Genomic DNA, 12428 nt, shown 5'->3' on the forward strand with positions numbered 1-12428 from the left:
CCTTTGACAAAACTCTCCCCGCTCTCTCCCAAAGTAGCATACTTATTTTGTGTCACTAATACAGGCTACTAGTAAATGAATTAGCCTTTTTATCCAACATATACTTACCAGAAAGTAAAGAGTTAACCACGTTCACTTAGTTCAACAAAAAGTCAAGCAAAAATTAACTTATGCTTTACTGTTTTTTGCGGGCTTCTTATATGTATAATACAGCCAAATTGGAGGCTGAGGCATATGCGCTTTTGGTTCAGTTGGATAATGAGTGGGTGTTGGAGATGCCAAAAAGCAGAAAAGGGCACTGTAATTATATCTGTTCCTTCCCTCAAAGATCTAAGATCACAGTGATCACAGTGTCACAGCACACCCAACCACTTGTTAGCTGCTTACTTGTTAGGCCTGTAACAATTAAATTTCTTAAATAGAAAAAAAAATGCATTCTGTGGTGAAAGGCAGACCTTTTTTGAGAATCACTTTCTGTAATTCAATTTCCTCGTTTTGTTTCATGCCAAAGAGTTTTGTGTGTTATGTGACTGCTATTTTTAAAAAGGATTTCTTTGTTTGGCACACTTCTTTCATTCTGCAGCCCATTTGGCCGCATGCATCTAAACCTGACCAAAATTGCAACATTCCTGTTATTGCAGCAATTGCAAGAAATTATCATGAGGTTTCAACCTGGTCATACCTCAGCAATTGAGGATTATTATGCGCTGTGCATGACACTATAAACACATGGTTGTGAAGTCTAGTCTTTTGTCTCCACAAGACCATGGGCTATCATTAATCCAGTGCTTCTAGCCAAGGATGGTTTGTGAAATCATCAGGTGGATTTGCAGTGGTGCAGCACTGTCTGCCCCTTAGGATTTAACTTGACCAGATTGTCATTGAGAGTTACAGTCACAACCAAACATTGATTTTTAAAGTCATCACTGTTTTAACCGCTTTTTACTATTTTTGTGTGGAACCCCCTGCTTTCTGTTGATATTAGGGATACATCATGTTCCTGCTTGAGACCAGAATTTTTCCACATTTTTTAGGGTTGGCCCAGCTAACAACTTTTAGTTCTGTGAATGTAAAAATAACTATGTCCTGTGAACGTTCTCTTTAGGCTGTCAGTAATAACTCGGTGTAACAAGGTACGTTTTTGGTTAAACCTACGGAAAAAGTTCTTAGAAGAATTACTTATTGATTTGTTAATTCATTAATTGTTACCAATTGGAAATCATATACGCTAACATTAGTTTTGCTTGGAAGAAACCTAAATATATTGAATTGTAAGTCTCACGTTTTTTTTTTCCTTTTTTGTGTGTATATATATATATATATATATATATATATATGAAGAGTTCAGATGCAAAAGCCTCTAAGTGCCATTTGAAATTTTCTAGAATAATCATTTTTATCAAGCTTGTATATTTAAGTTCAGTGATTTCACTTAAATGGCAATGATAATTACCTATTAATTGTTATTTAAGTGAAATTAATGAACTTAAATATACAAGTTTGATAAAAATCATCATTAAAGAAGAAAATTTCAAATGGCATTTAGAGGCTTTTTTCATCTGAACTCTTCATATATATATTTGTGCAGAAAATCTGTTAGCTTTCTTTCTATATTACAGACTGGCTCCTTATTTTTAAGTGAACCATATCTGGCTGTGCTTGGATGACAGAGTCAGCTGAGCTATTTTATAGGACTCAATGTTTATAGAACATTGTCATTGCTGTCATTATTTCTGTGCCATGACTTTTCCCCAAATAGTTTTGCTTCACATTTAATTTGTACTGGCGGGATCACTTTGAACTTAATGAAAGTGAAGACTATAAAGTCCTTTTAGTGTTTTCTTGGTGTGCAATGTTTAAGTATATTAAACAGCAGCTGGTGTCAGTTTTTTAACATTGGGCATGTTACCAGAAGCATAACATAACCACAATCAACATTGAACAGAATGTGCATTGTTGTAGGGAAAGATATGGTTTTATTCAGTTTTATCTCTTTAACACAACATAACAGCAGTTTGAGAGCATATTTCATTTACAGTCATGCACTTTAAGTGCTTTATATTCATAAACAGATTTATTTATTCTAATAATTTATCCAAAATTCCAAAATAAGTATTCAGTAAGCATTGCATTCAATCAAACAAAATCAATGAATCAATGAACTCACACATCACACTGGAATATATAGTATAGGTGCAATAAACTCTGGAAGACTGTCCCTCATTCACACCAATGTCAAATGCTTTACAATTGTGCAGTATTTCATTTAAGAACATTCAAGTCATTTTGATGTTATAGGTACAGTAATCACTGATTGGTTGATTCAGTGGAATTATAAAAACTTGAAGCGTAGATGTACACATGGTATTGAAGTTGCATATTTACATACTGTAAAACCTGCTAAAACACAACAACATAGATATATTTTAATAATCTGATTGCCCAAATCTATCTATGTTGAAAAGTTTCAGTACACCTGTTATGAACTATGAGGTATTTGTTTCATTTTATGTAGTTGCCCGATGTGTTTCTCTATTTAATGCCCTGAGATTTAAGGCAGTTGTGGATGAGGCTTTCATATCTCAGTCATAAGAATTTCAAAACGGTAATTACAATTGGAGTTAATGTCAATAATGCTGCCTTATTAAGTTGAGGAAAGGATTGCTCTAGTTGTGATTCTGACAGATTAGGATGCCTTCTGAAAATAATTTTTCTAACCTGCTGCTTAAAATGCTTTCTTATTTTTGTTAGATTAATTTATGTCTACTCAAAATGTGATGATCCTGCATACTGTTCAAAGTTTGTGGTCACTAAGAGTCAGTTTTTCTTTTTTAAATAATGCTTTTATATAAAAACGACACAAAGACTGGTATTGCATGCTAAAATTTCGGCTTTCCCATCTAAAAAAAAAAAAAAAAAAAAACAATCAAAAAATCTTACTGACCCCAAATATTTGAACATAGCATATATGGCTGCTTATTTAGTCAGACCCTTAAGTGAAAGAGGTTATCAATGTGCAAAATAGTACTGCAAGACATGGCAGGTTTCAGTTTCTCTGTACTACAGCCTGGATCCATGAAGTTTATGAAAATAATGGAAGAAAACTAGCAGCTTGCTGGTTTTCATTCGGCCTCATACTGTCCATCATATTACTGTTTGGTTGGCCCATGCAGGGAAAGAATCTAGCTTGAACATAGCTTTTCCCCAGGTGTTGATGGCTAAGGTGATACAGAAAATCCCTATGACATTCATCATCATGCCAGTTTTTGCCTGAGAAAAACAAAAAGTTAAATGTCACTGAGTGAGTCACATCTTTTAGAAGTGGTAAAACAACTTATGGTTTGTCTATGTATGGAGCCACATTTGTTTGAACAATTCTCTGTTTTTACATTCACAGACATAACGTCTCGGTTACGGATGTAACCCCGACCCTGAGTAGGGAACGGAGACATTCCGTCGGATGACAACGAATGGGGTTTCGCTTAGAAAGCCTATTGACTTATTGACGAGTATACAAAACAAGTCAATGGCAAAGAAGTGACATGGATCTTCGGAATTTGCATTTCATATCTCTGCCTTACCTCATGGGTATGAAGGAGGATGCCGGCAACATGCAGATATGTTTCTTCGCTGAGGAGCCAAGACTGAACTCAGGCGATCCCCGTGGTACAGCGGAAAGTGGCAGGAAGACAGACCTTGCTGCTGGTATGCCAAAGCAATGGCGTCCACTAACCCAGTGTTTCCCAACCCTGTTCCTGGCGGCACACCAACACTGCGCGTATTCTTTGTCTCCCTAATCAAACACACCTGAACCCATCTGATTATGAGCTGATGAGTTAAATCAGGTGTGTTTGGTAATGGAGACAAAGAATACGCGCAGTGTTGGTGTGCCGCCAGGAACAGGGTTGGGAAACACTGCACTAACCTGTGAGACAGCCTTTGCTTGGAGAGAGTCTTTCCCTTGGTCTGAGGTCCTGAAACACTGCGTTCTGTCTACAGTACATAGGCGCGGAGAGCACGTACTGGACAAAGCAGTGCCAAGGCTGGGTCTGCCTCGTCCAGGGGCAGCGCTTGTAGGTTCACCACCTGGTCCTGGAAGGGAGTGGTAGAAACCTTGGGCACCTCCACCCTCTTGATGGAGGCCAATGCAACCAGGAGCACTGTCTTCATTGACAGGAACTTAAGCTCCACTGATTGCAAAGGTTTAAGGGGAGCACTCTGCAGGGCAGTTAGAACCACTGAGAGGTCCAAAGAGGGAACAAGAGGAGGGCAAGGAGGATTCAGTCTCCTCGCTTCACTCAGGAACCTAACGATCAGGTCATGCTTCCCCACAGACTTACCTTCGACTGGGTCATAGTGTGTGACAATACTGGGAACATAGACTTTGAGGGAGACAGCCTTTGCTCCAACCCATCTTGAAGAAAGGAAAGCACAACACTGATCAAACATCTCCGGGGATCTTCTCGGTGAGAAGAGCACCAGTTGACGAAGAGGTTCCACTTCAACGTATTGACGTGCTATAGGCGCTGGGGTCCTGTCCAGGAGCCCGCAGCAGCACATCCATTGAACATGGCACCCCAACCAGGTTGCTGGAGAGGGCTGTGGCGTTCCCCTGCTGCTTCCAGAGCCAGCCCGGGTGAACGGGCGGGGTGGGAGCTGCAGGAGGCTGCCTTTGGCGGTGGGCGGACTGAGGGATCTGAACGGACGGCGCGGCCGCCGGGGCAGAATAAGCCTCAGTCTGCTTGTGGGCGGTTGAGAACAAAGCCCTTAACTGCACCTCCGAAGAGGCCGACCAAGGATATGGGGGTGTCAAGCAGAAGGGTCCGCCTGACATCCTGCACATCAGGTTTAGCCACAGATTGGTAGGCATCACCTGATCCAGGAAGCGTACGGCCCCTTTCGTCACTCAGAGAGCAAGGTCAATGGTGGCGCACAGCTCATTGAAGAGCCCTGGGTCAGTCCCACCCTTGTGCATGTCCGTGAGCATCTGGGTCTGGTAGACCAGCAGAATGGCCATCGCATGCATTGAGGCGGCTGCCTGTCCTGTATTGCTATAGAATTTCGCCACAAGTGTAGACGAAAAACTACAGGCTTCAGACGGGTGCTTAGGATCGCGCCGAGAAGAAGCACTCTGAGAACACAGTCGAGCATCGCGACAGAGCGTTCAACCGGAGGGACCCCAGTGTACCCATGGGCAGCGGCCCCGTCGAGGAAAAGAAGGGAGGAGGAGATCAACGAGGAATTGCTGGAAGACATGGGAGTCTTCGAGGATATCGAGATCTCCTGATACACATCCGGGAAAAAAGATATTAGAGTGGACGCTGACAGGAGTGCTGACGAGCGCCCAGGACAGGGTAAAAGGTTCCACTCTAGTCCGATGCTTGCAGCAGCCTGGGAAAGCATGGCCGTCATCTCAGGATCTGACTCGACAAATGCCATATGCACACCCGAAAGTGACAGCACTGTCGAATCTTCACTTTCTGAAGATTCTAGCCCGCCCTGTGATGCTGCAATGGACAACAGATCCGATTCTGGAGCATCAAGGGAAACCCGCAGGGCATCCGAAAATAGACCCGGGGGAATCCCCTGAATACTCGCGGGTTGCGTCACTGAAGAGAGGGGCGTGGTCCACGGACATACAGTCGTCGGTTTGTTCCACACTCACACCCTTCGGCCACCAGCCGAAGTAGCACCTCATGTGGAGAGTGTTAGATTGGGGTGTGGATGAGGGGGCTCTCTCTCTAGCGAGATCATTGAGTCTCGACCGTATTGACTTGATGGGCACGTTCCTGCGAGGAGAATGTCAGTCATCCACAAACACTGCTCTAGCGTAATCAAGAGAGTCAGAAATGGCTGTGGAGTGAAAAGATTCTCTTGGGTCCGAGTCCGAAGCGAAAACATATCATGAAACTCACCATATCTGAAACTTTGAGGTATCCGTAGGAAAAGACTATAGCGTTTGGAGGAGTAGCCACAGGTAACATGAACGCGAAGGATGCGCTGAGTGTGCATGGCACCATGACGTAAAGAGGGTTGATTCCAACAGATTGAGACTGTGAAACAGAATCAGAAATGTTTGAATTAGATTTAATTGTGGATAGCGCTGAGTCATTTGTCTCTGATCTAAGTGCCTGTTTTCTAAGCTCGTCATAAAGTGTCTGTAATAGGGCTGTAATCTTAGAGATTAGAGCAAACTGTGAGTCATGTCTGCACAGAGCGGCTTCTTTTATTAAAGCATTGCACAGCTGGTGAGCAATACAACTTCATGGCTGATGATGCTATTTCAAGAATTTGAGCACCTGTGCCTTTTGGGCACATATAAATATAAATATACATGTACATGTACACATACGCATACTTTTAGGCTTTTTTCCAGCACCTATTCCCTGATAAGTATGAGAAAACCTCCTTAGGGCTTTCAATTTTGCTCCTGTGTTGCATTCAATTCTTACCATAGTAGCAAGAACAGGGAGGAAAAGAGTTGCTGTGGCCACATTGCTGGTGCATTCAGTGAAAACGGCAATCACGAGGCACAGGATGATAACAATGGCCCAGGGAGGGATACTATGTAGGGGAGTCAACTGGTTTCCAATCCATCTGGATAGACCTGACTCCTGAGATACAAAAGAGATAGAAGAGATATAAGTTAATTGCAGGTCAAAAATATGGAAGTTATTCACTATTTTAATCATAATGATGATTACATCAATTCATCATTATGGTCAAGTTTTTATTATTAGTAGTAAATTATGAGGTTTTGGACATGTGATGCACAATATCAATATGAGACCTAAAGGTCACATTTACCGTTGCTTGGTGAAATTTGTGTTCGCCATCATTGTAATTTCAATAGGAATTTGTGTGAGGGCAAAACATTTCCCTACATAGATTTTGCATTGCAGGGATCAAGTTGGTCAAGCGAAATGGCTGCGGTATCATGACAACGGTTTGGAGAAATTTGCATAACACTCTCACCTCACTACCTTTGGCCAGGGCAAATCCTCCACCTAGAAGCAAAACTATGTTCCAGGGTAACTTCTTTTGAGCTATTTTCCAGGACAGCAGGGCTGTACTGGGTGCAGAAGAGAGCTGAGGATCTGTGAATGAAAAAATATATATATATATAGTGGTCCATAGCAAACAGAATCCAAACTCTCAGCCATCTGACATATACAGTAGCTCTAATAGGCTCTGGTGTTTTCAGTCTAGACATTTTTGTTGTGTAAAATATTACTACCTGTTTCAGAGCCTGTTGATGACCAGAAGCAAAGCCGAGGTGGTTTTGATGGAAGAATAAAGAGCAACATGGCAACGAAGACTGCAACTGTAGCATCTGTCACATATCTGAATGAATATTAAACATCAAAGTAATATTGTTATTCCAAAATGTCCTAAATATATTATTAATACCAGATAATATAATTTTGTATAAATATCAAATAATCTATTTTGAGTTTAGCCTGTGAAAAATGGCTTAAATCATTTACATTTATTTTAGATGGATATCAAACATGGTTGACTTCAAGAAATTACAAATTTGCCATAAATAAATGATACAAATCATACTCTGCTTCTGTGTTAAAGGTCTGTGTTGCCCAGCCTGCCACAAATCCAGGATCTCGACTAAACCACAGTGCCACAAGCAAACTGAAGAGAGCCAGAACGCTGAGTTCACCAAAACACATCGGCCCCAGCAGAAGATGCTGCTCCCGGATCACATTATAGGCGGCTATATCCTTTTCGGACTTTACCACCCCACATCCCCATGTCTTCCTAATGCTGCAGATGTGAACAAAAAGCCTCATGAAAGGAATGTTAAAAGCAAAGGTGAAATCTAACAAAGTGATTAAATATCATACTTGAATCCCATGAAAACGAACTGAAGATAGAGCCAAGCTATCGTCAACATGATGATCATGTTAGGGAACGCAAACCCAAACCATGAGGCGAAATTGATAATGTCACCATTCTCAGGAAATAATCTGGAGGAAAATAAAGCAATGGGTTCAGTTACTTGAAACACGAATGTTAGTAGTAAAGTGTTTTTTTGTTTTTTTTTATCAGAGGGTTAATACTCACTGGTTCATCTGACCCTTAAATACTAGGTTAGGTCCAGTGCCTGTGAGTGTGGCCGTTCCCCCAATGCTGGCAGCATAGCACACACACAGAGTCATGCCTTTACCCATGCGCCTCTTTTCTGCAGACTCCTTTAGCTTGGCCTCTGCTGAGACATCCAGAATGCGTAGCACCACTAAGAAATAGGGAATATACTTAAAAGCGATAGTTCATTCAAAAATAAACATTCTCTGGAATTCAAAAGTTTTGGATTGGAAAGACTTTGTAATGTTTTAAAAGTAGTCTCTTGTGCTCAAGTCTGCAATTATTGAATCAGAAATGCAGAAAAAGTAGTAATATTGTGGAATATTATTGGAATTTAAAATAACTGTGGTTTCTATTTTAAAGTACTTTAAAATTTCATTAAATCCTATGTTTAATTAAATCCTATGTTAGCATTACACCAGTCTTCAGTGTCACATTATCCTTCAGAAATCATTCTAATACATGATTATTTGGTGCTCAAGAAACGTTTTAATTATTATTATTATAAATGTTGAAAACAGTTGATTTTAGTGGATTCTTTTTTCTCCCAGGATTCATTGATGTTAAGCTCATTTATCTGAAATGGAAATCTTTAAAACATTAAGCTATAATGACTTTCCTGACACTTTTGATCAAAGTACGGTCACACCAGTTCTCACTATCAACTACCTCACTATGACTTTTGCCTCAACAAACTCTTAATCACTTATTAATAGTTAGTAAAGGTAAGGTAAACATTAAAATGGGCTTAATAAGTACTAATAAACAGACAATATCAAGTCAAATGCATGTTAATAGTGAGAATTGGACCCTAAACTGAAGTGTTACCAAAGTACTTATATCTTTCAAAAGTCTTAATGACCCCAAACTTTTGAACAGTAGTGTATGCGCTACATCTTATTCTTCGCCTGACCTTCTTTGTCTCTGTCTTTTGCCGTCTGTTTGTACTCCGCCTCAGGGGCCTGGGGCCGTTCCTCACCACAGGTCATCTGTGAAGGCTCTGTCTCCTGTTTGTTCAGCTGTTCCAGCACAGCCTGCACTATAGGGACCATCATGGCCGTGGTAGCCGTGTTACTGATCCACATGGAGAGGAACGCTGTCACTCCCATGAAACCCAGCATCAGGCTGTATTGATACAGAGGAAGCACTGAAATCTATGAATAAAGCTTGGATTTAATAATCTGCCAATTATTGTGCCTGGTACAGGGTTTAACCTACAGCGCTGGGCGCACACCAACAATGAGCAGCACTCTCAGGGCGATACGTTTGTGCAGGTTCCAGTGTTCAACTGCCACCGCAACCATCAGTCCACCCACAAACAGCATGTTAGTGTCCTTCAGGTACTGCATACACACCTAGAGAACAACATAAAAGCTTTAGCGTTTGATGTGTGCTTTCGGGCTATTCTTTTCATTCACACGTTTGACAGGAACAACTTACCGTTTTGGACTGCATGATACCGAGCATGGGAAAGAGAACAGCAGGTAGCAGTGATGTGACAGCTAAAGGAAGAGCTTCAGTACACCAGTATACTGCCATCAGAATGATTACATAGGCACAGCTGGCCTCCTGGAAGATGGAAACATGCCCTTTAAAAACTAGATAGGCATAAAAACTATAATGCTATTTTACTGTTTTATTTTATTATATAATTTTATTATTTTACAAATCAATCTGATTGAAAAGTTTGAGTTAAATTTAAAATGTCTTAGCGTTTGGTTTGTCCGTCTTTCGCTTTACTGACAGTTTTTTTTTTTTATGACAGAAAATGTCTTAATGACAGAATTTTTTTTTTTTTTTTTTTTTTTTTAAGTGATGAATCCCAGATTTTCAATGTGATCTCAGACTTTTGGACCCCACTGTAATTTTATTGCCTTTTTAAATATGTTAAATATCTTGTTAAAAATCTTTAAAAAGCTTCAATGGGCCTGGAAATGCAGAGGATGAGACATGAATACTCATTTAATTTACTATCAGTGGGAGCGAACTTTGTGTCATGTGGACATGACAGCCATGATCACAAAGCACATTGATTCAGAGTCAGGAATTTAGACTATACTATGTGTTCCCACGCTTGAACATACACAATGACAAAGGGTTAAAAAAACAGTTTTGAGGCACCATGAATTATTGTACATGGAGGCCTCAGGGTACGAATGTAGTCCTATGTACTAAACAGAATACATTTACATTTACGTTACTAAAGCATTTGACAGGTGCATAAACACTAACAAGCATAACCTCTGACAAAAAGCATGCAAAATCTACACTTTACGTAATTCGATAAGTCTAAGTCTCTCAGCATTGAAATAAAAAGATGCCAACATTTTGTTCAATTCAGATAAAAGCTTTAATTTACATACCCTTGTGTTGATGACTACTGGAAGTGGGAGAAGAATCAAAGGAGTGAAGAAAAGAACTATCCCATTCTTCAAGTTCCATATGGATTTTAGTGTTGGGAACATCTCAAAATAAAGACTGATTTTACATATAAAGTAAGTTTGACACGGTTGGACTTGTCCTTTTAACCTGCTCAACGGGGTGGAGAGAGAGAGAGAGAGAGAGAGAGAGAGAGAGAGAGAGAGAGAGAGAGAGAGAGAGAGAGAGAGAGAGAGAGAGAGAGAGAGAGAGAGAGAGAGAGAGAGAGAGATGAAGAGTGAGTGATTGAGTGTGTGAGTGAGGGACAGGGAGAGTGAGAGAGAAAAAGCAATTATTATTACAGACTCCAGCACCATATTTTTTATATAGAACTTGATGATACTAGGGAATCAGTTGCTATTTCTGGGCTGATGAGATTTAGAAGAAAAGTGGATGCTATTTAACACAGTTACAGACTTGTGCCTGTTTGGGCTACATTATAACAGCTTTGCCAAATGGCCCAATAATAATGAAAGAAAATTGTGCTGCATTGTTTTAGATGGAATGTTTTCATGTATACTAGTCAAATGTTTAGCTGGATGTACATTGATGAATTTAATCTAAGAAGTAAGGGACACCTTGTTCTGTGACCTTAGTTGAGTCAACTTAAAAAAGTGAGGAAACATTGCCTTAAAATTATTAAATAAACTTCATGCATAATTGAAAAGTTAAGTGAATTTGACAATTCTACATAACTTTTTTTTTCAATTATGCAGTAAGTTTTACTTAATCATTTCAAAGCAATGGTTTTCCTCACTTTTTAAAGTTAAGTGAACTGATCACTTTTTACATTGAGTGAATATTTCTCAGTGATATATTTCTCAGTAACTGATCACTTTTTACAGTGAGTGAATATTTATCAGTGTGTATTGTTGAATGTAAATTTCTGCTATATGCATGTGTGTGCATTGCTTTAATTCATTCATTCATTCATTCACTCGTTATATTTGTAAATTCATTAAAAACGTCACATAATTGAAATAAAATGTGAAAGGCCTCACAATATCCAAGAGCTATTGCTAAATTGTATAAAAAATTAAATAACGTGAAATCTTGCGCTCCTGACAGCTATGAACATGACATCTATAAAATATGACATTGTAGACTGTGGGAGGACAGGATTCTTATGGAAAAAGAAAATGTTTGTGACAAATTTCCCATGTGACAAACTGGCTTGACATTCCACAATTTCCATTGATTTTAACTAGTTTCAGTGAACTGAAAATTAGGATTGTCGAGGCTACAGACATTTTAATTTGTCATTTTTTCATTTAGTTTTGTCTTTGAACATTAGAACCGCTCACTATTAGTTATAAGTCATAATCATAGGTCTTGATCCACACATGGATCCACAAAAGAAACAATAGCATGACGCCCTCTAGTGGATTTCTATAGGCAGCAGGTTTATTCGGGGAGATTGAGCACAAAATCGCTTTACAGTCATTAGATTAGACTAGAGGCATGGTCTATCTATCATTAGCTGCTCATTAAATGAAAAATGTGTCTGTTTGTAATGTGGATGCATACAACTAACAATTAGGCCTATCTATGTCTTTCAATTGTCTCGATCCCAGTGTTTTTCCTGCTCTTGTGTGCCCAACACTGTACATTTTGAACGCTTCGCCTCACACTTTAGTTCAATCAAGTAGGCTAGCTTGTATCCCTATGCCTTAGAAAAACACATTAGGCCAACTGGTGTGCATCTTGACACAAAACAATGGCACTATGCCAAGTTTTTTTTTCAGTTAAAATCTTTTCATTTTTTTTTAGTCGAGGACTAAAGCCTTGTCAGTGAATCCGCGGGAAACACGTGCAACGTTAGGGGGCACCAGTGAGTAGAAATGACAAACACTGATTTGTATCTGTCAGATAAAGATCACAAAGAATGATTTCGATGGTAATAATGTAAT

General features: G+C 39.6%; 1 protein-coding gene and 1 long non-coding RNA gene across 2 annotated transcripts in view; one reads left to right on the top strand and one right to left on the bottom strand.

Moving 5' to 3' along the window:
* LOC148973347 (uncharacterized) overlaps positions 1–9614 on the top strand; it is a 14970-nt gene extending 5356 nt beyond the window's left edge. The window contains exons 2-3 of the long non-coding RNA XR_016146869.1: positions 7585–9440; positions 9530–9614. This is a non-coding gene — a long non-coding RNA (uncharacterized LOC148973347). The remainder of the gene's footprint in view (positions 1–7584; positions 9441–9529) is intronic.
* On the bottom strand, positions 1836–10811 carry slc13a5b (solute carrier family 13 member 5b). The gene is made up of 12 exons (XM_039670673.2): positions 10464–10811; positions 9541–9669; positions 9319–9455; positions 9014–9225; positions 8080–8251; positions 7860–7982; positions 7567–7779; positions 7238–7344; positions 6976–7097; positions 6453–6614; positions 5916–6053; positions 1836–3270 (listed from the first exon to the last, which is right to left on the bottom strand). The coding sequence occupies exons 1-12, from the start codon at positions 10563–10565 to the stop codon at positions 3145–3147; spliced, it is 1743 nt and encodes a 580-aa protein (XP_039526607.1). The 5' UTR covers positions 10566–10811; the 3' UTR covers positions 1836–3144.
* Between the last annotated feature and the right edge of the window lie 1617 nt (positions 10812–12428).

Source organism: Pimephales promelas, chromosome 16 (genome assembly GCF_988280905.1).
Source record: "Pimephales promelas chromosome 16, fPimPro1.hap1.1, whole genome shotgun sequence".
Classification (NCBI taxonomy): domain Eukaryota; kingdom Metazoa; phylum Chordata; class Actinopteri; order Cypriniformes; family Leuciscidae; genus Pimephales; species Pimephales promelas.